The sequence below is a fragment of the Pseudorca crassidens genome, chromosome 15 (assembly GCF_039906515.1).
Source record: "Pseudorca crassidens isolate mPseCra1 chromosome 15, mPseCra1.hap1, whole genome shotgun sequence".
In the NCBI taxonomy this organism is placed as follows: domain Eukaryota; kingdom Metazoa; phylum Chordata; class Mammalia; order Artiodactyla; family Delphinidae; genus Pseudorca; species Pseudorca crassidens.
In genome coordinates this window covers 84330149-84355484 of record NC_090310.1, presented here as the reverse complement: position 1 = coordinate 84355484, position 25336 = coordinate 84330149, and the positions used below count along the sequence as shown (strand labels likewise).

At 50.2% G+C, this 25336-nt stretch overlaps 2 protein-coding genes across 2 annotated transcripts in view; both read left to right on the top strand.

The window, feature by feature from the left end:
- Positions 1–3616, top strand: part of LOC137208076 (serine/threonine-protein phosphatase 4 regulatory subunit 1-like) — a 39303-nt gene extending 35687 nt beyond the window's left edge. The window contains exons 18-19 of the mRNA XM_067708527.1: positions 142–2211; positions 3044–3616. The gene's annotated coding sequence lies outside the window, so the exon portion shown is untranslated. The remainder of the gene's footprint in view (positions 1–141; positions 2212–3043) is intronic.
- Positions 33–17896, top strand: ANKRD60 (ankyrin repeat domain 60). The gene is given in 7 exon segments (XM_067708526.1): positions 33–87; positions 6058–6260; positions 6317–6385; positions 6387–6549; positions 11091–11221; positions 12763–12928; positions 15103–17896. Coding segments are annotated over 7 exon segments (1092 nt in total). The 3' UTR covers positions 15408–17896.
- Positions 17897–25336: the final 7440 nt, after the last annotated feature.

Genomic DNA, 25336 nt, shown 5'->3' with positions numbered 1-25336 from the left:
GGTGGGGGCCAGGCCCAGACCGTGCTCCCGTCATGTCCAGCGCAGGGCTGCTCCTCACTGCGCCCGCCGCAGTAGGGAGGGAGGAAGGTGGGGTGAGGGGCACAGCAGTGGGGCAGCTCGGGGACCTTTCGTCTCTTTCAGGTGAAGGTCAACCCCTCAGATCGCCCTCTCTACTTAGCATCTTGGAAGTGAGGGCATGATTTATGTCTGGCTGGGGAGGACGGCTGTCGTTTTGGATCGCCTCCGTGTGCGGGGCATCTCGTCCTACACCTGCTCCTAACAGTAAGGTCTGCCAGGTGTTGAGCTCAGTGCACCCATGTACTTTTAGACCAGTTGTTCTAGCTGAAGGAGTTGGAGCCCAGAGAGGTTAGGTAACTTGCTCAGGGTCACCCAGGAAGTGTAAAGCCATGATTTTCTTTCTGCTGAACTGTTATTTTAACAGTTTTAACTTCTCCTCATGCACACGGTCTATCATATACAAAGGTAGAGGGAACAGTAGAATGAACCTGCACGTACTTGTCACCCGGCTTTGTCAGTAATACAGTAAATCTGTGATGGGGCTCTACCTGAGCCCTGGCCCCGCAGCAGCCCCCTTTCCCTCCCCCGGAACCACCCGGCCTCCCTACTGAGGAACTCACCAGGGCCCCCTGTAGGCCCGCAGGGGTATCACAGGGGTACTTTGGCCATCTACTTGCAGAAGGGCAGTAGGGGGCAGGGTCAGTGCCAAAGTCACAAAGCACAGGCCTGATACCACAGACTTTCATGAAGAAGTCAGTGCTGCCCACTATTTTGTAGAGAAAGGGTAAATGAGATATTTTTGCTTTTATTTTTAAATTCTTTTTCTGAGATTTAGACGATCCGTGATGAAACAGAAGGAAAAGGCACCAACTAATTTTGTTCGAGAAAAATCAGTTTTTTGGTGTGCCTTCATTAAAGCTTTAGAAAACCTACAATACCACAAACAAAAGGAGAGTGTCCTCAGCCAGGAGAACCTCCCGGTGGGCACATGGATCCCTGTTCAAATGCAGGGAGGCGTCGCAACCTGGAGATTGGGGGGCCGACTTTGTTACTTTGAAGCCTGGGTCTACTGCTTCCCTGCTGTGTGGCCTTGGGCGAAGCACCCTCTCTGCACGGCCTTTCCGTGTTCTGTAAGATGGAGTTCCCGGGGTACGGGCCTGCCTCCTGGTGTGGCCCTGAGGCTTCAGTGAGCTGACGCATCCGAGTAGCCAAGCACGGTGCCGGGAACCCGGAGAGCACTTACTACGTATCAGCTGCTGTTGTTACCCGGTAGTGGGAAGAGCTGCAGGATTTAGAATCCACATTCCTTCCTTGGAATCTCCACCTGCTGCTGCCTGTGGGTCTTGAGCCTTTGGGTGTCACCACAACATTGGACTCACCTGTAAAACTAGGCTCAGTCTGATTTCCATGGCCGGCTATGAGAATGAAATGGGAGAATCCACGTACGACTCTTTGTAAGTAGAGCAGCAGTAAATGCTAGCTGTTCACAGAGGGCCGGGCACTGAATTGGGGTCTGGGATTTGGCTGTCATGTGATAGGCGTGGTCCCTGTCCTCAAAGCCTGAGCTCTGGTGAGTAACAGGCGTGAAGGTTCCCAACCCTTGTTGGCGGGCGCTACGCTAGCCTTTGCAAAAATGGTTTGCCATCCCCATTGCTACTCCATGGTACAGGTGAGGAAACCGAGGCCCGGAAAGGTGAAGCCAGTTACTCATGGCCACGAAGCTAGAAGTGACCAGGTTAGGTTTTGAACCTGGACCTGTCTGACTCCAAAGCCTTTGACTTCCCCACCAAATATTACACCACTTGTACCCCAGTGCTTGGTAATGAATTATAAAAGTGTTAACTGTGTTTCTAACCAAATTCGGTGGTTGAGATTTTAAAATTCAGACACACACACACACACACACACACACACACACACACACACTCCTCAGACCAAAAGATCCTGAAATTACTTCTTTGGAATTACAGAAGTGGATGTTTCTAGAAAAACTGTGCTCATCACTATTGAAAAAGGTCTGTTTTCCGGCTCTGGCTTTCTCTTCATCACAGGCAGTGGTGAGCGAGGAGTGTATCCCTGTGGACCAGTTTGTTGAACACTTACTCCCCAGCCTTGTAAGCCTTGCATCAGATCCTGTGCCAAACGTAAGGGTTTTGCTAGCCAAAGCTCTAAAACAGACACTGGTGGAAAAGGGTACGCGGACCATCCTTCTGAGCTTACAGATTTTAAACTTCATCAGGCAGCAGCCAAGTCTCCTCTTTAGGGAGTTGTGGCAAATTGTGTGGTGGTGCACCTCAGATCTGCTATATAAATTTATATGTTAATTTTTTTGCATACGTTATGTTATTTATAAAATGACTAAGAATTAAGATAGCTCAGTTTTCTATTTAATAAACATACTGAAATGCAAAATATTACATAGTCTTCTAGAAATGAGGGAAACTTTTATAAACTTTAAGTTATGACAGAGACAGATTATGAAAGGTAGTCAATTTAAGCATTATCTATGGTCAGTTTTTAATCGTATTAATTTTGTGGTCAGTCAGAAAAAGTTTATACCCCAACCTAGTCAGTTATTTTAAACCTGAACAGGACTTAATATAAGACTGTGTCCCTTGTATAGTTCACGTCTACACCACATATTCGGGAGAACATCTCATCTCCTGCCCTGCGTAGCCCTTTGTTGCCACTTCCCTCCCATCCTCCACCCCATCTGTCCAGCAACCTGCTCCCCACTGCCTGTGTTCTGTGTTGCTAATTCTTTTGTACTGGAGGGAGGAAAAGATAATATTAAAAGATTTTTAGTTATAGCTGAAAAAATATGCATGCCTATTCTTAGAAGTTTGTCTTTAAAATTTAGGAAATACTCTTTGATTCAAGCAATTTTGTCATTTTAAAGGACTTACTCTATGAAAAATGGTTTATTGTCCTGAGATGTGGTTTAAAAAAAAAAACCAAACCAGAGTATGTTTTTGAACACAGTTCACGGCACATGTGATTCAATTTCATGTCTTTTTCTCTTTAGTGTATTTTAGAAATGCCGGTAACCCTCATCTTGAAGTCGTTGAAGAGACTGTCTTAGCTTTGCAGTCCGACCGGAACCAAGATGTTTCCTTTTCTGCCACCCTAGAACCAAAGCGGCGGAATAGTATAGACACTACCATGCTAGAAAACCAGAATTAACCAGTCTGTGGTCACTCACAATCTGGTCATTTCATGTGTGGCATGTGCTGCTCACCATACCTTGAAGGGGAACTGATTGTATCATACCTGCCCAGGGAGGACAGATTTCTGAAACTCTGATGTTGTTGTGTTCAAATGACCCCTTTCCCATCTGCACTCACGGGAACTACTGCTGGGATGGGCAGGAGTCCCAGGTGGCCCGGCCTGTGCTGCGCTCCTGTGCCCCTGCCTGCCTGATGAGGAAATCTGTTAAAAGGCTGCAGAACCAGGTGGCTCACTGAGGGTGGGGGTGGGGGGACCTCCATGGCATCAGACTGCCTGGGAGCGGTTTGTTTTCTCTATTACAGACTATATTATTTAACCCCCAGCCAACCCCTCCCCCCCAGAAATAAAGTACGTTATTAGAAGCTTTTAAGTCTTTGATAGACTTGTATATTTGGCTTCCCTCATGCTTTCCTATAAAATATAGTTTATGGTATTATTTTTAACTGAAATACTGTACATATGTAAATAACTCTTGACAGGAAGAAAATATATTAATGTAAGATTAGCTTCCTATCAGTGAACAGAACAAATACATCATTTAAATTTATGCTCCACTTTGAGCTTTGCACTTTGGGCTGCAAATATAGCCCAATTTGTTTACTTTTGAAAAATGTGATAGTTAAAGAAATCTACTAAAGACTGATTTATGGCAGTCTTTCTAATATTGTACTTTTGTTGTAAACTGCACTCGGAACTTTTCCTCAAGCACTCACTCCCTCCTCTTCTTGCAGGAACTGTTTCCGTAAAGATAGGTACTGGCCTTTGATAGAGGCATAAAGCAGAAAGATTTTCATTCTTATATGGATATATTATCATTTGTTTAAGAACTTGGGGGTGGGGGGAATTGATCACTGAGGTGCATGGATATTGACTTTATATCTGATGCTTTAGAATCTTAACAAAAAATAGGAAATCATAGTTCTGATCACTCTATATAGTTGGCCACAAATACCAGTGATTTGGGAGGTTAAATTGTGATACTCTTCACATCTAAGTACACAGGACTTAGATTTCGTGCTTTTAAAATTTAGACTAAGGGAAAGATACTCTAGAATTTAAACAGGTTTTGCATTAGTTAATAACTCAAGGCTCTATAAACAGTTGATTAAATTCTGCATACATGTATGCTGAAGTTATTTTTCTTGTTTCTATTTGTATCTTCTCAAAGGCAAGCATAAGGGAAGGAAAGAACAGCCCCTTTGGGGTCCCAGAGCTATAGCTGCAAAGGGCGCGCCAGCTGTCTCCATTCTTCCCTTGGATCTTTTTCTTATCTTTCTTTTCTTTTTTTTAAAAGATAAAATTTCTGGAGCTATATATTGAATTTCCTGGTATACAGGATGTCTTCCCCTCCCCCAAATTCCACTGGGCTGACTCTTTAAAAAGAAAGGAAGGAATCTATACCGTGCCAAAGAAAATAAGGCACATGTATGAGAATTTCACATTGCAACCCAGGATAGCATTTTGACAACTTCAGCAAAGAGTGACGTTAATACATTGGAGACTACATAATGAGAAAAAAAAAAATCAATCTATCTTGTATTTAGTACTTGTCTAAAGTAAATAGACGGAGGTATTGTTTTGCTTCAGCAGCAAGCAATTTTTAATTTATTTTTATTGCCTAGAAATTGAGCTTATCATGTTAAAATCTGTTGATCTAGCAGCAAGTAGAATTACCCAACTGGAATCTTGTATTCTGTGCAGAGCTTCACTTTCCATTAAGGAAAAGACAAATCAGTTGGTGGTGTGATGTGTAGGATTTGCCTCCTGAATCAGATGTGCTGGTAGAGATTTGTTGAGACTCTTTGGTAAATAATCTAACCTTTAAATTTTCAGTTTATGTGTTAAAATTCCTCTATAATCTAATATGAACGCCTTTCCAGTGGAAAGCTATTTTTATGACTAACTTCTCTGCAGAAAGTATGTTGAAAGCTTGCATTTTATTCTTCGTTGGTAACAACAGATTTTCCCAAGCTTGTTCTGGTTGCCCTTGCTGTTCTCTCCTGTAGCTTCTCCACCAGTTTAGGTCTTCACGTATTAACTGTTCTTAGGTGCAGTGTTGAGTGTCTGTGATTTGACCACTCAAGGTAAGCTTCCTGTTTTCTTGAGCACTCGGCCTCCTCCGGTGAATTAATGGAAAAGTACGAGATAGTTTCTCACAGGTACAGCTGCCTTGAAAGGCATCTCAACAATAGAACCATCTCAGCTTTTCCCCAAGTGGACATTTCCTCCTTGCTAAGTGTTTTCATTAGCGCCTTTCTCACTTCAAGAATTCGAGAACGTTTTCAACATGGACGGATTTTGATGTAGCTTTGCAAATTTTCAGGAAGGTCTGTCTCCCACTTCCGGAGTGGCCAAGTATCAGGTTTTTTCACTGTCAAGTTGGGCCCAGATCGGCTTGAAAGGGGTCATATTTCTGCAATGTTGGTTTTTTCCTTCATGCTAAGAAATAACGATTTTTAAGCATGGCTAAAGTCTGCACTTTACCACCCTCTGTAGACGACGCATGCAAAGATGATTTAGAGCATTATTCACGCATAATTCCTACAGGTAGTTGGCCCCGAATTGTGCAATGATTGTATTTTAAACAGACATGGAGAGGAGGTCACAGTTGCCTAACAACGGCCACGAGCCGCCTCGTCTTCCGAGTTCAAGGAACTGACGGTGAGAGCAGTTCGGAAGCGGCGAGGAGGAGTCGGGGATGCGGCCGTGCTGGGTCTGCGGGGCGCGCGGCCTTGGCGAGGCCTCTGGTTGGGTCTCAATGCATCCTCCCAGTGTTTTAGAAGCGCCCGGGCCCTTTTCCCCTTATCGCAGACACGTCACCCGCGTCCACGTGGAGCCCCGCCTTGGTTAACGGCGGGCCCGTCGGCCCACTGCGGGCGCTGGTGGTTCGGCCGTCCCGGAGGGGCCGCCGCGGCGGGGGTGGCGATGACGCGCGGCGGGCCGGGCGGCCGGCACCCGGCGGCGGAGGCGGCCAGGCCGTCGAGGGGGCGCCCTTCGCCCAGACCCCGATGCGGGCGGGCCGGACGGGCGGGGGGCGGGCTCTGCCGTTCCGCGGCCCCTCCCCGCGCAGCACCGCGCCCGAGGCAGGAGCCGCGTCGGGGACCCGCAGGCTGTGAGCCTGCCGCTCGACTTGGCCTCAGGCCTCAGACGTCTTCGTTATGCAGGTGCTGCTGGAGGATTCCGGGGAGCTGTTCCGAGTGACAGGCTGCCGCAGCGACATGACGGTGCGGGAGCTCAAGGAGGAGCTGGACCTAATAGCCGGCATCCCCTTCAGCCTCCAGCGGCTCCAGTATCTGGACCAAGGCAGCCCCTGCCCGACCCCTTTCCCGGCCCCACGTACTCCCTCGACCCGGGGCGCCCAGTCCCCTCTGAACCCGCAGTGGGGGAAGGGAAGCCCGCCCAGAGGAGGACCCCAGATGTCAAAACAAACCCCACCCCCGTGAAACCCCGGGTGGAAAAGCTAACCCTGGACACATAGGGATTTCCCAGCTCCAGAAAAGCCGAGCTTCACGTTAGACCTCAAATCTCCAGGCAGACCCTGTCCACAGCAAGACCCTAATCTGCAAGCAGACCCTGCCTGCGCTGGGACTCCAGGCCCAAAGCCCGCCGTCTAGTGTGGCCTGCCAACCTGAGCCCAGCCCTGTGCACGTCAGGACCCCAAGTCCCGAAACAGACGCTGCCGCCGCAGGGCCCTCCAACACCAGAACCTCAGATTCCCACGTCTTCATCAGGGACCCAAGTCCCAAAGCCAGCAGTGCCACACGAGACCTCCAGTCTGAAACGCCTGTCCTCAGCGGGACCTCACAACCTCGGGCAAGGCTGCTCATGTCAGGACCCAGATGGAATTAAACGTCAAGTCCCTGTGCTGGGCTGTGGGACACCAGAACCCCCAGCCCTCCAGCCAGCCACGTCCGTGCAAGGACCCCAAGTCCAGAACAAACCTGCCCAAGACTGAACCCCCAATCCCCAGGCTAACCATGTGACCACCCGAACCCCAAGTCCTCCCAGCAACCGTGTAGACTCAAGGACACTAAAGCCTTAAGCAAACTCTGCCCTCCTCAGGACCCCATGTCTCTCCACGAACCATATGCACGTTTGAACCTCAGATACAATCCTCAGGTGACGCCGGCTCACGACAGAAACCTAAGTCCCAGAGCGTGAAGCCTACTACCCAGATCATGACCCTAGACCCCAGAGCAGGTACATCCAATTCTGAGCCCCACTCTCTGCTTAACCAGTTGTGCACCTGAACCCCAATCCATCAGCCATCTCTGTCTACGTAAGGATGCCGGGGCTCAAAGTGAACTCCTCCCACATCTGGACCCCCAAATTCAAAGTTAACTCTGCCCACACCTGAAAGCTAGTTCCCAAGCTCACAGTGACGACAGAAGAACCCGAAGCCAGGTGTCATCCGAAGGGCTCCAAGACATGAGATAAACTGCCCACACTAGGACCCCAAACTCAAGTCCAGTCTACCCATATCTGAACCTCCAACCTCCACAGAAACCACGTCCACACCGGCACTCCAAGGTTTAAGCCAGCCGTGTCTGTGTAAGGAAGCCAAAGTTCCAAACGAGCCTGGCCTACGCGAGGGCCCCCAAACTCAAAGCAAACTCTGCTTGTAGTTGAAAACCCAAATCCCTTATCAACCTGATCCACACCAGAACCCCCAGCGCTAGACCAAACCCACCTATATCAGGACTCCAGATCTCGGAGCCGAACCTGTCACTGTCAAGACCCCCGAATCCTGGGGCAGACCTGTCTGCTTCCTCACCCCCGGTTGCCACACTACCCAGGCCTACATCAGACCCCCAAATCCCCAAACAAGTCCTGCCCGCAGAAGGACTCTGCATCCCAGAACAGACCCTTCCCATACCAGGACTCCCAGACAGAAAGCAAACCTTACCTTCATCAGAACCCCAATCCAGAGCAAACCCTGCCCTCATTGGGACCCCAAATCTCAAAACAAACCCTGTCCACGTTTGAACCCCGAATACTGGCACTGACCCAGTCCGTATCAGAACCTCGAATCTCAAGCTGCGCCCTTGTGACGTCAGGAGCTCAAAGCTCGCCCAATCGGAATCGAAACCCAGCGCCCAAAGCTCACTGTGACTGAATCAGGACCCCAAGGCCCCCTGTCCAGACAGATCCCATGGGGGAGGCACCCCGTGGCGGGCAAGGGCCCTAGAGCCCCATCTCTCCCTCCATCGGTCTCCTTCCCTCGGCCTGAGGACCTGGCTGTCCCGATCCGATCCCTACAGTATTTAGCATATGAGAACAGGATCAAAGTCCCCAGGCTCCAACATCTCCCCACCCAGTTGAAATCAATGCAAAAACACTTCAAGAAAAATGAAGATATAAAAAACTCTCTGGTCTGCTGCACAGAGAAAGTGAACGGCCAATATTGCAGAGAGATTGCAGTTATACTGCAGGGACCGGGAAGCCATGGAGACAGAGGTCTGAAAGCAGCTGGTCTCCATGAGAATCGTGTTCCCAGGCCCTGCGCTTCCGGGACTCAGTTTCCTAATCTGTAAAGCAGAGCCCTGTGAGCTCTAGGATTCTCAGTGCCGTGTCCCCCTTTAGGCAGAAGTGACTCGGGAGACTCAGAAGGTATATTGAAGGCCCAAATCCTTTCCTTTGCCCTCTTGGAAATCGGTTAAGCATTTTTCATGATATGTTTGCTTTGCTACAGGGGTATTTGGAAGAGCTTTGGAGCATTTTTGAGGCTTTATCTGGAAAGAGATGTACCTGTGCTTAATGTGTTAAAAGTGAAGTGAGCTGTGGAAGAACTTAGTAAGAGTTCCAAAACAGGTAATTCGAAAATTACGTGTCCTGAACTACGGGTGTCCGGCACCCCTAATTTATTTTTGCCGATGAGCTATGCTGAGCAATAAATTCAAGAAAGCTAAGAGGGAATGAAAGGGATGGAGTGGCTTAACACTGATGCCACAATCCTATCACTCCACAAGCACTTAGCAACTGTGAGAAGCTTGACCTCTCTCAAGCTTGGTCGCCGTCCTTCCTGTTGACGGCAAACGAGAAGGAGAGAAGGTACAGCACGTCAGTAGAAGAAATTTGGGCTTCTGCTGATGCATAACCAGCCTGATGCCTCTTTACCCACCTCAGAGGTTGCCAGGGAGGATCAAATGAGATAATGAGTGTGAAAACCCTGAGAGACACAAGTCTAAAGGGGGTGAACATCTTCCTGGAGGCGGGTCACCTTTCCACATCTGTTGTCAACTCTAATAATTTATTTAGCCGGTGGTAATGAGTATTTGTCTAAGGTGAAGGCGGTTGCTGCCTGCCTGTAAAAGGAGAATGTGCTCTGATTTCTCTAAGAGCTGTTTAGCATGTGTGCACCGTGCTCTTGTGTTTCTCAGGGAAACACAGCCTTGCTCCATTTTTTTCAAAGTTGTTAGGAAGTCTTCGAGTTGTCTTACTTAGGCAAATGACTGATTATTCTCTGTGTCAGAACCACAAATAAGACCCTAATTAACAGATTTGCTAATCACTATTCCGCGTTTACATCCACCATCTGGAGTTGCTGGGGACTAAAAGGTACCAGCAAAATCTAGAGTGAGCATCACATGGCGGCCGAGGAAAGGCAGGTCTGGAGTCCCAGCGTTGCCGTTCGCTGGCCGTGCGAGCCTCCGTCCGCTCCTGCAGCACATGGAGAGGACGAACTTGGCTCGTCGTGAGGTTTAGAGCATGTGGGTGCTGGGTAATGGCACTTAGAAATCACTCAATCATGAAACCAAAAAACTCATGAATTCTACTCGGAATAAATGATAATCCAACCTGGGCAGAGTTGAGAGGTTCCATTCTTGGCACTGCTTATTGGAGATAACAAATGACTCTGTTATCCTTCATCTAGGTTACAGGTGGCCATGAAGGAAGAAGTGTGTGTCTTTTAAAAAGTAAACTAAAAACAACTGCATTTTTCTTAAAATTTTCCACAATCCTCTTCTACTAATTCTGACGGTCTGCCCCAAAGGGTCTGAATTTAGGAAGTGTGAGTGGATCCACCCCCCGACCCCCATTCTTTCATATGCGGAAGGGGCTGTTTGGGGAGAACCTCCCCAACAGAGAAAGGATCTCTTCCATCCCACGTCACTGAGACGCTTATGTTACCATAGGGTCTCCACTGGGGCAATTTTGTCCCCCAGGGGCCGTTAGGCAACATCTAGAGACATTTCAGTGGTCACAATTAGGTGAGTGGGCTACTGCCATCTTGTGGGTAGAAGCCTGGGATGCTGCTAGACGCCCTGCAATGCCCAGGACAGACCCCACAGCAGAGGGGCATCTGGCCCCAAATGTCAGGAGTGCCAAGGTTGAGAAACGCTGCCACAGACTACAATTTGAAAGATCCGACAAATTTTTGTCATTATTACCTCTTTAAGCAAACTGATGATAACATTAACCAGAATTAGTTAGTATCTTAGTTTAACATCTATAACTTATATAACCGCATTGCACCACATCTGTAATACACAGTTACTTCAAGTTCAAGTAGCTCTGCTTAGGGTTTGCCTCCTGAAATGACTTTTATTCACTCATGTATTTTTTTTGCCATAGGTCAAGTTACAATTACAGAATCTTATAAATCGTTGCCTTTTTTTTTTCTTTTGGTTTGGCTTCTCTTTGAGCTAAGCCAAATTAATTTTCTAAAAAGCATCACTAACCACAAACAGACGGATGTGGGGTCATCAAATGAGAGTAGCGCTCGAGGCTCTCAAATTATCCTTGTGATACCCAAGGTCAGGTAATCTCTTAACTAAACCAATGTAACAGTTTATCTTTAATGCCCGATTTTTCTTTTTAAAGAAAAAAATCATTCCCTGGAGGAATTTTGATGGATGACGCTACGCTGAGGTGCCACGATGTTGTTCCTGGTGGGATTATTTCATTACGTATCTGGCATTATGATGGATGGACGGAACTGGTTTTGGCGGCTGTGGAAGGGGATTCCAGTAAGGTGTTTTCATGCTTCTTTAAATGGATATTATACTTCATGAACCAGCTGTAAATTGTGTGTGTGTGTGTGGGGGGGGATTCACTTAGTCTTTAATATGAATATTTGGGTAAAAGTTTCAGAGTAGAGGGAAAAGATAACAAGGACTCATGTCATCATGATCAAGTCGAGTGTTGCCATTTGCCGTTTGGCTTTTGCGATTTCACTGCGTCCACGTAGCTGTGACTTGTAACCCACTCACCGTGCCCCAAAAGGAGCCAGGGCAGCACGTTTTCTATTCACGTGTCTACTCTGTAAAGTTGAAAACCTAAGTTAACAGTGGAGAATGCCAGATCACTTGGAAACGTGTGGCCCAGAGTGTTCAATGCTGCAAAAAATCCTCTGGGGGGGTCTGCTCTCACCCAAGGGGGAGAGACTTGGAAACACAGTGGGTGCCGTTAACTCTTGGCCAGGCCTTGAGCTGGGTGCTCAGCTGGGCTCTGGGGTGGGAGTTGGGAGGCAAGAGGAGGAAATCAGGGTGTCTACCCAGCAGTGAAGATGAATCATTCAGACACAAGGGGACAAGTGCGCGTTCTTTCTGGAAAATAAATTCGGATGAGAACCTATGAGCTTGTGGAGGAGAGAGAGTTTACTTCTGGCTGGGATGGGGGTCAGGGAAGGCTGGGTGCGGGAGGGGCACTGGGATTAGGTCTGGGAAGGGGGAGTGGGCTCGGGGGAGGGGGGGCCAGGACCTGCTGCCCTGGAGCCTGAGCCTTAGAAGGAAGGGCGGGGCCCTTCCCTGCATAATCCTCTGGTTCCTTCCTGCTTTTCTCCTCTTCCCCTGCCTTCCCTTGCTTCCCCCTCTGGCTCTGTGTCCGTGCCTAGACTTTCTGGCTCTTGCTCTGGACATGGGTGATGGGTGAGTCCCTCCTCTCTTGAGCCAGAATTGCTGTCACCCCGCTGGGGGCCCCTCACATCCCGCTTCGCCCCACACCGGATGCTGCACATCTGCGACCGGGTTCCTATCTGTCAGAGCCCGTCCGTAGTCCGTAGTCGTCCTCCTGTGCTCAGAGCCTTAATTCTCCACGTGATGATTATATCCCGGGGCTGTTATTTACCTGGGAGCAGAGTTCAGAGTGTCCCAAAAGTTAATGGAGACAATGGGCCCAAAAATAGACCGGAAGGCCAGGATCCATCACATCTCCAGAGACGCCTGTGCCCCTCTGGGGAGGCCGTGCCGTGTCGGCTGGGGTCTTCCTTCAGAGCCGTAACCCCCTTCCTCTGGACACCCAGAAAAGCTATTTTCTCTCTTCAAAACATGGACAGGAAGAATTTCCTGCCTCCCGAGCCTGGCTGATGGTAAATTCGTATTTCCTGGACGTGTAGAGAGAGTTACATGTCTTCCCCTGGCTCGTTTCCAGCTCCTCCGCTCTGATCCCATCACCAGCCTGCGTGTGGCATCCAAGCAAACTTTTCCTCCAGTGTCCCATCACCCACCAGCCAGGGGTATCTGCACTTCTGAACTCACCCAGACGCACGTGCGTGACTCTGTTTACCTCGCCCAGCTGTCTTGCCTCGGTGTTGCCGAAGATGCTTTCCACCGAACAACAGATTCGCAGCATTTTGATGACAAGCAGTGGAAGAAGTGGATTTCTCAGAGAGCGTTCATGGCGCTGTATGTTGCCTCACACAGGGGTCGCTCGGAGGCTGTTCAGTACCTTCTAGAACACGGTAATTCTGATAGCAGCCGAGGACATTCAAGAGTGGGGTTCTTTTGAGGGCAAGGGGGACACAGCGGCTTGCCTCCTGGTCCCTTCAGTAATGGTTTCCTGGACCCAAGTTTGTCAGCCACCAATGGAGGCCCCCATCGGGCCACTCAGTCCCTGTCTGAGGGGGTCTTTGGACGTGCTTATCGGAGGCTGTGTCCTCTCTCTTGCCAGGGGCTCAGGAAGACGGACCTTTCAGGACACCAAGCCACGGGGCTTCCTGGTTTATTGCGTCCGACCAGCCACTCCGCTGGGGATATTCCCATCCTGTTTGTTATTTCTTCCCACCCGAAGTCCCGTTTCTGCAGTGGTCCGAGGGGTCTAGCCCCAAACCAGCATCCCTGCCTTGGTGGTTAGCAGGCTAGCCAGTCTCCTTTCTCCAAGCTCTTTGAATTTGCCCCAAACCCTCTTTTCATCTCTCCTCCACCAAGGGGCAATTACTCTCACTCTCTCTCTGTCCATAGACATAGAAGCCTTAGCCTGCCTTGTCTCCGAGTTAAAGGGCTTTGCATGAGGTTCTGTGGGAGTACGTTTTATCTTCCCTGGATGTAAAGTATTTTTGGGAAAAGAGGCCCACGGATTGAGGTGTAGACCTTTCACCAACAGTAGACGGTTGCAGACATCCCAGGCCACTGGCTTCCTCGGGAGAAAGGAAGAATGTGGTATTTGGTCAATGGTTTGGGGCTCAGGAGGGGGCCTCATCTGAGGGTTTCCCATATCAACTAGCCTCCAAGTTAGACCTCCTTCCCAGCCTTCGGCCTTGAGCCCAGGCTCTCTGTGTTGTTTCCCCCACTTCCACCAACCAAGCTGGGAAAGCATCTCAGATGCTCAGACAGGATGCTGGGGCCCCACGTCTGTGATGGGTAGAGGTTTTTCTGACTCTTCTCCTCTCCTTCCTCCACTGTTTTCTGCACTTCTCCTGTTGTAAGATGAAATATGGGCTTTTCACAACCCAGCAGTCCGTTAAGCTCATAAAAAGTCATTTTCCCTCTGATGGAACTGTGATGTATTTGAAAGCACCAGTTAAAAAATTACAGCCAGCTTTGCAAAGTTTTCTGTCCTTTGCAGACAGTGGCTCTGAAGAGGCGCCAGGCCTGAGGCTAAGTGTTGTGAAAACCTATTTAAAACTACCTCACTGACCAGCCATAGCTCATAAACACTGGCTCCCGAAATGTCAACTGCATGTAATTGAATTGCCTTGTTTTCTGTGTCATGATATCTGTTACCCACTATTTGATTCAATTCAACGAGTCCGTATGGGACACCTGTCATTAGCCCTTCCATCTGCAGGAGGCAGTGAGGAATTCAGCTGAAGTGAAGTCTGTCCATGAGTCAGGCTGCCCATCATCTGTCATTTCCCAGGCACCTGTCTTCTCCAGGCATCGTGCTACGTGCCGGGGATGAAAACAGCCGTGATCAAAACAAGTGTGTTTTCTGCCCTTGTGGAGTTTATGAAGGGAAGTCAGCAAATTATTACAAATAATTAATTCCATGGTCAGTCGTGCGTGGTGTGTTCTGGAGACGCAGAGTGTCTGCTGAACAAATGCAGGGGGTTTGTGGGGAGGAGGGCTAAGGAAGGGTTTCCCGAGGAAGTGAATGAAACCGCAAAAAACATAGAGTCAGCCCAGGAGAAAAAAAAAAGGATGAGAGTGTTGCTAGCAAAGGGAATGGCGTATGCAAAGATCCTGGGGCAGGATAAGGGAGCAGGTATACTGACGGGATAAAGCCAGAAGGCTGGTGTAAGCGGAGCATGGGCGGGCGAGGAAGATCACGGAGGCGAGTAATGCTGGAGTGATAAGGGGGGTGGGTGGGTGAGACAGAGCAGTAAAGACCTAGAACATCGCCCCAAGGGTGGTAGATGCCAACAATGGGATTTGAGTGGGAGAGTGGTACAGGCATTGCAGGAAGGTCATTGGCTGCTGTAAGAGAAGCATGGGGTGGGGGGGAAGGCAGTGCTGGATGCGGGGTGGGAGGGGGGAGATGCAGCAGTGCCCCCCTCCGTGCACTCAGTTATTCGTTCTTCCAAGCATTCCTCTCCCAGCCTCGGCCCTTCCCATGCTTCTCTTCTTGAACGGGTTTCCAGAGGGTTGGCTCCTGCCGGCAGGGGGCCCTCCCTCAGCCAACTTTCTTATTTCCCAGGTGCCAACTGTCAGGGCAGATCCCCCGTGGGCAGGACGCCCCTGCACGTGGCTGCAGCCATGAGCTGGCTGGACTGTATCAGCCTCCAGCTCAACTATGAGGCCTCCATCAATGACAGAGATACCAAGGGGGAGACGCCCATGTCCCTTGCCTGCCGCCTGAACTGCGGCCAGAGCAGGCGGTGGATGTTCCTCTTCTACTGGATGGTGAAGCTGGGGACAAAGGACCCGATGGACCCTGTCGTGAACAAGGCTTTTCAGAGAGTCAAGGCCGGGTTTGGATCCAAGAAGGAGAACAAAACGTAGCTCCACCTGGGAATGTTTGCATGTCAGCTCTGACTTGGGGTAACGTTCCTGAGTTCAGATCCACGGTGGCCAGTGGCTCTGGGTTAGCAGGAAGGCCGGGAAACGTGGCAGTTCCTCTGAATCAGATACGAAACCATCTGTCCTATTTGCAAATAACTTGAGGAGGGTATTGATGGAAGTGGGTGAGTTTGTGTTCATTTCCTAAATCCATCACAGACCTAATGGGCTCCCATGCCAGCCTTTAATTTTGAGCTATTTGTTCATTGTATCCAGTAACGCTGCTTGGGGTGATGGGAACCAATTACCTTCTCTCCGGTCTGGACACCATCTAACACATTGGCATAATAGGGGTAATAGCCGTGATGAGAGTAGCTCTGTTGTTACGGTACAAAACCAGCGCAGGCAAACGTCACCAGGTCGTGGGCAGTGTGACCTGTGAATTTCAGTTTGTAAAATCCATGGCACTAGATGCTCCCTAAGCCAGCAATGTTCCAGAAGTTTTCCTGAACCTTCCTGGAGGGGTCTGCTGCCTGAGTCTGAGGTGGGCTGGGGGAAGAAGCCAGGCTGACCTGGGGGGCGTCTAAGAGCTTGGTTCTCCACAGGGGCGCCTGGTTACTCTTGGTGAAAGGTGATAAGCTGGCACTGGATTTGGAGGAGACGGTGTGAAAGGTGGTGAGCTCGTAAGGGAGAGGGTTCGAGCTGGGAGCTGCTTTTTTCCTTTTGTCCCATCCCCAGAGGTCCCAGCACCCCCCTCCCGATGGCTTTCTCCTTTCCTGCTAGAACTGGGGTAGCTCCAGCATCCCTACTGTGGGGCAGTGTCTATGCTGAACTCTGGGCTCGACACCCACAAAAGCTGCCCTGTGGGTGTGGGAGCCGAGAGGGAGGGCTGAAGGCTGGGGCGGACTGACACGCACACCCTTGTCTGAGGGGGGCACCGTGACTCAGCTGCAGCAGAAAGGCGAGCCAAAGGCAGCTAGATCTTTGCAGAGCTTCCCAGAGCTGGAAACCTGGCTTGTTGATCTAAGCCCTGATTTTTCTTTTTTTTTTTTTTTTTTTTTTTGCGGTACGCGGGCCTCTCACTGCTGTGGCCTCCGGACAGGCTCCGGACGTGCAGGCTCAGCGGCCATGGCTCACGGGCCCAGCCGCTCCGCGGCATGTGGGATCTTCCCGGACCGGGGCACGAACCCGTGTCCCCTGCATCGGCAGGCGGACTCTCAACCACTGCGCCACCACGGAAGCCCTAAGTCCTGATTTTTAAGCGTTGGCTTGAATTATGTTAAGGTCGGCGTACGGAACAAAAGAAGTAGGAGATTTGAGGCACATGGCTGGGACTGCCGACCATCGTCAAACTAACTCATTTCACTGGGGAAACGGGTAGAAGCAACCTAAGACTCACTGGAACTTTCCCCAGCTCTGAAGCCACAGGGCGGGAATGGCCATGAGTGTTGCCGGGTGGGAAGTGTTGTCCACCCTTCCACCCGTGGCCACACATGTTTCTCTGAAGCCCTATATCCTGACACAGCTTCCGGAGTCAGTCTGTGTGGCAACAGTCTCTCGACCGTTGAAGTTCTGTTTTTTAAGGTGCTGGAAAATGGCCCTGTATCCCGGCCGCCCTTCTTTCTGACTTACATCCCAAGAACTGCATTCCGCTTTTGCATTAATTGGCCGCATTTCCCGCTGTCGTGGCAAGTAAGAGCCATGCTGGTGACGTGGCTTTACACTCAGTGGACGTGGCTGGACCCAGCTCAGCGATCTGTTTGACAAATAATAATCAGGAAAAAAACATACAGCTCAGCATCAACAATATCAAAACTGAGATCTTGTTTGTGGCAGACGTTCTCCAAAGTCAATAGGCAGATATTAAATAACCTTATCCAGCAGGGTCAGTTCATTTAGCTAATGAGGTGTGTTGGCAGGGGGACCTGGGCACCCTTTTAACTTAACAAGTGGTGTGACTCAGAGTCATGTGTTTTCCAGGAGCTTTGCTCTGCTGTCTTTATTGTTAGCAGAGCCAGCTGCCTGACATTTGTCCCCCAAACTTTGGAGGGAAGCCCTCTGTCTTTGTCACCCCTAATTCAGCTAAACACTTGGCCGGCAATTGGGTGAGTTCCAAACTCTCCGTGGTGACATTTTGCTCGGTCTGTGGCAGGGTCATTGAAACAGTCCTGTAGGTCCTGGGGGCTCTTCCTTTTAGACGATCTTAACATTCTAGCTGTTATATTCAAACAAGCCTGTATCACCTGTTCAATAAAATATGTCCATAGCCTCAGAAGAGTTGATTTGCAATTGGTTGCCATCACCTTACACTTTGCAGAAAATTACATTCAACATTTGAAGTTTTTTGGGGTCATGCTTTGGAGCCAACAGACATGTTTTTTTTTTTAATTGGGGTAGAGTTGTTTTACAATGTTGTTTTAGTTTCTGCTGTACAGCGAAGTGGAGTTCCCTGTGCTATACAGCAGGTTCTCATTGTCTATTTTATACATATTAGTGTCCATTTTTTTTTTAAAGGGGTTGATCTCAAACGGTTTTGTAGGACCCTGAAATCCTTTTAGGCCCGAGGTATCGGGGATGGTCTTTTGTGGTGAAGCAGCGGTGGTCTGCCATCACCCAGGTGGGCCTCACCTCCGTGTGGAGAGGGACAGGCTTCGTCTCGGAAAGGAGCTACTGTCAGTTGTCTGAGTATAATATCCATCGCCCTCCTCCTTATTGTGTATCTCCCATGAAGCTGGACTCTCAGTTGCCAGCGTGGAATTGCTACTGGAGTAGTGTGGACACACAGGGCTTGGACCCCAGATTGCATCTTGGTGGCTCTGCCCTGTGGCCTTGGGCATGTTCCCTACTGCTCTGAGGTACAGGAGGTTGGAGGGTGGTCATGGGGCCTGGTCCCTAAGGTTGTTGGGAGGGCCTGGGAGGTAGGAGGTACTCAGTACATGCTAGCTCTTCTCGTCTGAGAGCTGGACTGAAGACTCCTTCTGAAGTCATGGGCTCAATTGTTGATGATCGACGGGGGTTGGGGGCAAATAGGAGAACCATTTGGTGCCTTCCTTGGGTTCTCAAGTTCTGATCACCTTGAGACTGATGACCTCTGAGCTCAGTGCCCCCGGGAAAGTGCTGTGCGGCGTCCTTGGATTTCTTGGCGGCCACGTGAAGAAGGATCCCTCAGCATCCCCTCCGTCAGGGACACTGCTCACCAGCGTGCCTTATGTCAGCCTGGAAAACAGCCCTTGGGAACCGGGGAGCCCCTCTGGAGAGGCCGACCGCTCGCTCAAGGAAGACGGTGACAGCTGCACCTCCACCGTGCTTCCATCTGCCTTGGCTGTCCCTCCGGACCCCTGGCTGCCTGGGGTCTCTCAGCTCTGCCCAGGGCTTGGGTGCATGGCCGTCTGTCTCCAAAGACTCATCCGGGGGGGTTTCAGCTGCACTGAGTCCTTCCTCCATCTCGGGCCTGAACGCTCCCTTCTCTGAAGCATAGTCACCAACCAGACTTTCCCGGGGAGGCGAAGGGCACCCACTGGTGGCACCTCAGGGAACTTTAGTTGGCCCTGATGCTGCAGCAGGTGCCACTGAAACATAGGGTGAGAGTTATTCCCTTTTCACATCGCTCTCAATCCTTTTAATTCCGACAAGAGGAAAGTCTCCGCTTGGTGTTCGTAAGTCAGACTCCCCCCTGACCTTTGCGAAAAGGGAGCTTTATAAGATACACAAATAGAGCAGCCTTCCGCAGGCAGCAGTGTTTTGCCAGGATTTAATAACATCGTCTTGTTTTCAGTATATTTGTGGGCTGGGATTATTTTCCTTTTTCCACTCCTAACCAGTATGTGACCTCGGGGCAAACTGTCCCTTCCACAGGGACCCCCATCATGTCCCTCGCAGCCCAGGTGCGATGAGCCATGTGAACTGTCCTCGGGAAGGGCCCGGGCTTGGCGTCCAGCAGATCCCACTTAGAATTTTCCTCCCCTGCTGGCTGGGTGGCATCGGGCCAAGCAATTGCATCTCTCAGAGCCTCAGTTTCTTCGTCTGTAACATTCGGGTGATAAAAGCTGCCCCTGTCATCACGGGAGGGACGAAGTGCCTGGCACAGAGCAGACTCTTGAAAGATAGTATCGATTATTCTTATTATGACTACCACCAATTAATTTGCTTAAAATGTTTACTCACTGGGAATCAGTACACTCCCGGCGTCCAGAGAGCCTTATAAAATTTCATCAAACCTTATACAATGAGAGTCCCCGTCCAGCACTGATCATTCCTAGAGTGGGAGATAAATAATGTCCCTGAAACTTGCAGATTTTAGTATTAAGTACAGGGTCCAGAAAGTCGTTCTGGACTTAAAAATCCAGGGCCAGTTCTGCAGGAAAGAGAGAGAGAGAGAAAAGGAAAACAAAAGCTCTAAGGTGAGAGGAAAATTCCAGTCTCTCAGCTCTGCCTCTGCAGTGCGTACTGACTACACCAGCATCCAGCGGAGGGCACAGAAACCCATTAACATTTAGAAAAACACCCGCTGTTTGTGCTCGCCGGAAATGTCAGAGCTGCGGCAGTCTGCGCCCCGCTGGAAACTCGAGAGTGGGGCTCAGCCACAGGGGCTCCCGGACAGCTTCTGTGCCTCAACCCCCGAAATTGTCCTCAAAACACACATTTTTCTGGGGAGAACGTTCATCGTGTCCTGTGAGGGTCCGTGGATCCCCCAAACCTGGGCACGTAACAGGGAGGCCAACCTCCCCAGCTGTCAAATCAAATCGATGCAATTCAATATCCCCTTCCTACCCCTTGGGTGGGTGTGCATTGTCAATATGCGATTGGAAAAAATGATACATACTGATAACACCTGGTGCTGATGTGCGTGTATGCGTGTGTACACGGGTGCCTGGGACACGGCTCTCTCTAGCGCTGTAGAGGGGAGCTTGTAGAGTCCTGTAGCCTTGCCGGACTTCGATTGGACAGGAGGTGTTCAGAAGGCCCTGCTACCCCCCTTTGTAAGTCCGTCCCACGGAGATGAAGCCCCACTCCATGATGGTGCGCGTGTGCCAGTGCGTGGCAACTGCTTCTGGTGGCGAGTGCCTGGAAACACTCCAGAGGCCCACCGCTGGGAAAGGTGGTGGCACGTTTTGCAGCTATTAAAAAAAACGACTTGATCTGTATGTCCAGGCCAAGGGACGGCCGCGACGGTTGTCTGTGATGTGTCGTTAAGTGACACACAGCACGTTGCCTAGGAAATGCGCATGAGCTCATGGAGTCACAGTTCTAAAAAGGAGGCAAATCTAATACATGTGCGCATAAGCCCATTCTTATTTGAGCAAAAGAAGAGTTATGTCAAAGATGCTTAAACGCTTAACATTGCTTACTTTGGGGCCGCGGGGTTGCTCTACACAGCTCTGAATTATCACAGCCGGCCTGTCTTTTCTTTCTTTCTTTTTTTTATGATGGTAAAACACACATAACAAAATTTGCCGTTAATGACACTTAGTGCATTCACGGTGTTGTGTAACCATCACTCCTATCTAGTTCCAGAACATTTTCATCACCCTAGAAAGAAACCCTGGACCCAGTAACAGTCCCCCTGACCTTCTCCCTCCCCCCCCAGCCCTAGACAACCACCAACCAATCCACTTTCTGTCTCTGTGGATTTGCCCCTTTCTGGATACTTCACATAAGTGGAACCATACAATATGTGGCCTTAGGTATCGGCTCCTTAGTGTGATGTTTTCCGCGTTCAGCCACGTGGTGGCGTGTGTCAGCGCTTCGTTCGTTTTTATGGCTGAAGGATATTCCATCGCTTGTCCATTTGTCAGTCGATGGACATTTGGATTGTTTCCACCTTTTGACCATTGTGAATAATGCTGCTATGAACATGGGTGTATAAGATTTGTCTGAATACTTGTTTCTTTTGAGAACATACCCAGGAGGGGAGTCCCTGGGTCATAAAGCAATTCTGTGTTTAGCAGCATGTCCTACATTTGTAACTAAAAAAATAGGAAAAAGGAAAAGAAGCGAACCCACCTCCCACCTGAGCTCTCCAAAGTTTGAGAATCACAACAAGCATTTATTGAGCAATGATCCCGGGCCAGACATTCTGCATGAATTATCTCATTTAATCTTTTCAGTAATCCTGAGGGCCAGAGGTTTTCAACCTTGAGCGCAAATCAGTCCCAGGGAGTCCTTATTAAGACACAGATTGCTGGGCTTTGCCTCGCGAGATCCTGGATTAAGTAGTTTGGGGGCAGAGCCTGAGATTTCTAACACATTCCCAGGGATGCTGTTGCTGAGTGGCACTGAGCACGGTCTAGTCCATCCATGCCCGTTTTTCATTTGAGGACACTGAGGCTCAGAGAAGTCAGCAACTTGGCCAGAGTCACACAGCATGTAAAAGGCAGAGTGAGAATGCCTGACCCTAGACCATGGTTCTAAAAGCACCTGACAGTATTAAACTTGCCTGATCACAGACCACAATCCTTCTCCAGGGGTGAACCAGCCGGCCTGCGAGGACTTTCTGGCGGCTGTGACCTCGGTTACCTCTCTAAGGGCCCCTTTCCCTGCTTGTAAAACGCAGAAAATACTGGCACTCTCTCAAGGCACCGCAGAGGTGCCCACCCAGAGCCACACCAGGACGGACCACTGGGCTGGGCACCACCAGGCAGCACAGAACGCAGGATGCAGAGCAGGTAATCAGACCCCACCGACACCTCCTCGTCCGTTCGGCTTGTATCAGAGCCTCAGCAAGACAGGTCCCTGGGGGGCCTGAGCATTTTCTTCCAATCTCAGTGTTTGGTTTAGAAAAAGGACTCTCTCCAGGCATCCCAGGGTCAGCTCGAGGGCTCCCGCCAGGTGGCGCTGCTGAGCGCTGCCGCCTCAGGTGGGCGGACGCGGCGGCCACCAGGTGTCGTAGCGAGACCGCGGATGGACTTGGTGCGCCCGAGAGTTCCTTCCATCCAGACGGGAGTACGTCCAGAGCCCCCTGTGCAGGTTGTCGATCCTGCTGCATTTAATTTTCTCCTCTCCCTTTAGACATTATACCCCAAGGACTTTCCATTCGATTCTTTTATGCTGTTTTGATCTTTGCATAAGGTATTTTTAAAAGTGACTATGTGGGTAGTATTTTCACATAAAATTAATGGTACAAGAATTTTAGAAAGAAATACGGCCCCCCAAAGACTCTTCCTCCAGGGGCTCACCAATGGTCTTAAGGTCAGGAATAAGAGCCAGCCAGCTTTAGAGATAAATTTTATTTTTTTTAACCCCCCAAAGGGAGGAAAAGTCTAGGACCTTCCTTGCAACTCTCATGAATGTTTAATGTCTTATCACCCAGGAGGTCTGCAACAAGAAAAACAAGAAAGAATTTTGCTAAATTAGGTATCTTTAAACTCAAGATCCTCCATATTTTCCCTAAAGTATAAGCCGTGGCACCCAGAGAGGGGCTGAGATTAAAAATGAGCTCTCATCAGAATTGCTATTTTTACCAAATTACACCTTCAAAGAACTTCATGATTTATCTCCACCTTTCAGCAGACTGCAGTATATTTCATACCTGGTTCATCTCATGTTGGTTTAGGAATTCTATTTAAATGATAAAAAAAAATGCATCAGGTCCGCTTAGGCCAGCCTATAAGGTATCTCATTTGCTTCTTGTAAAGACCCCGTGAGGTGTTCTTATTCCTGCCCCACAGCGACAGAGGCTTGGGGAGCAAAGCCACTTCCTTTGAAAAGAAATGAATCGGTCCCCTGCAGCTTGGAGCCCTGGACTGTTAGGCAGATGGATGTGCTGGTGATGAGGCGAGGTGACTGACCTGCTATCCACCCCTGCGTTCAACAGATGCCGTGATCGAGCCCTCACGTGTGACGGGGCTCCGGGCCGCTCTGATCGCAGGCCGTCGGAATGGTCTCATTGCTGCTCCGCTGTCGCCCTGCACACCCACCCTGTGGGCTTCCTCTCCCTGCCTCAGGGAGTTACTAGATCCTTTGGCTATCTACTTCTAGAAATCAACAGCCATCTTTTGCAAGTCTTAAAAAATCCAGCCTGGGCCCAGTAGAAACCACCGTCTCCTCCACTGTCCCTCCCCCAGCTCAGGGCTGTCCCCGGCTGGCTGGTGGCCCTGGGCCTTTGGCCTCTATGCCCTGTCCTCCACAGCTCTGCACTTGCCCAGCTGTTTCTGTGTCTCTGGGGGGTGGGCCCGGGATGCTGGGGGAAGTTAGAGGGGCTGTGTGTGGCTCTCCCCTGGCCCCCAAAGTCCCTCTGTTGGGGGTACCAGGCACTTAGTGGGTTTTGGAGATCCCCCCTTGGGCCTCTGCCAGTGGTGATTTCCTGCGGACCCCCTAAGACCTGCCCTCCTCCTCCGTCCGACTGTTCCCTCGGCCTCTGTGTTGCAGGTCAGGTGGTGCTCTTGGGAAGGGGGAGACGGCACCGGCCCCCTGGCCTGCCCTCCGTGTGTCCGCTTGGCCTGCAGGAAAATGTTCTGTAGGGGGCAGCAGTGGGAGCCATCAGATCACTGGAGGTATTGCTGGTGTCCAGGTGCCAGAGGGCAGTGGCCACACCAGTGTGGTGACGGCAGGGAGGATGCAGCAGGGCCGGCAGGTGCTGGAGGTGCGGGAATGGGAGAGGGGGTAAAGCGACCCTTTTTCCAAGTAAGGTCACATTCACAGGCTCCAGGTGGACACATCTTTCCAGGGGCACCATCTCACCCCCTCCAGCGGGTATGTTTGAGGTGTCAGCACCCTCGGGGATGCTGTGGGTGGGCTCACAGGAGAGAGACTCGCCGGACCCCTGTTTTGGGGTTGTCAGCAAGCAGGTGGATCTGCGAGGGAACCAGGAGGGCGAGGGCTGTGGATGGAACAGAGGAGGGAGGCCGGAGGTCTCCTCTGTTTTGGGCTCAGGCAAAGGGGAACCAGCAGACAAGCAGAGGTGGGGCTGGTGAGGGAGGAGGGAAGTGCTGGGGGCGGGCGGAGGGCGTGGGCATCAGAGCTGAAAGCTGCTGAGAGCCCATCCAGCTTGGCGACACGACTGTGCTCGGCAAGGCCGGTTTCCGTGGTGTCCTTTAACGTGTCCCCTGTCCCCTGCCTTCCTGTGAACTGGATGTGGGACCTCCAGGGGGGATCAGCTTCAGGCTGGTCCCCATCAGGATGCCAAGTTCAAGCCTGCGGTTGTGGTCCCGACAGCTGCCCCCCTCACTGGGAAGTTCTGTTTCCACCTTTGGGCTTAGAGAGTAATTTTGAGATGACCCCTTCTCACCCTGTGAGCACCTGTTCCTGCTACCCTTTTTTTTATTCTTATGGTAAAGCAAGCACAACCTGGAAGTCACCAGTTGGACTCTTTTTAAGTGTATAGTTCAGTGGCATTAAGTCCATTCACACCATCGTGTAACCATCACCCCCGTCCATCTCCAGAACTTTTTCATCTTCCCCAACTGAAACTCTGTCCCCATTAAACACTGACTCCCTTTCCCCCTCCCCCAGCTCCTAGCAACCACCATTCCACTTTCTGTTGCTATAAACTTAACTCCTCTAAGTACCTCACATAAGTGGAATCATCCCAGATTTGTCCTCCCATCTGCTTTTTGAAAAAGCAGCTTTATTGAGATTGAGTTTTAGTTCACATCCCGTACGCTTCACCCATTTAAAGGATGCAGTTCAATGGTTTTTATTATATTCACAGAGTTGTGCAACCAACGCCTCTCTGTAGTTCCAAAACATTGTCATCATTCCCAAAGGAGACCCCAGACCCATTAAATACTCACTGCTCATCGCTCCGTCACCCCAGGCCCTGACAACCACTAACCTTTCTGTTGCTGTCCATTTACCTGTCCTGGACATTTCCTATCAATGGGATCATACAATATGCGGCTCTTTGTGTCTGGCTTCTTTACTTAGCTTGATGTTTTCAAGGTGCATCCACGTATTACACTGTCACATGTATCAGTTCTCGTTCCTTTTTATGG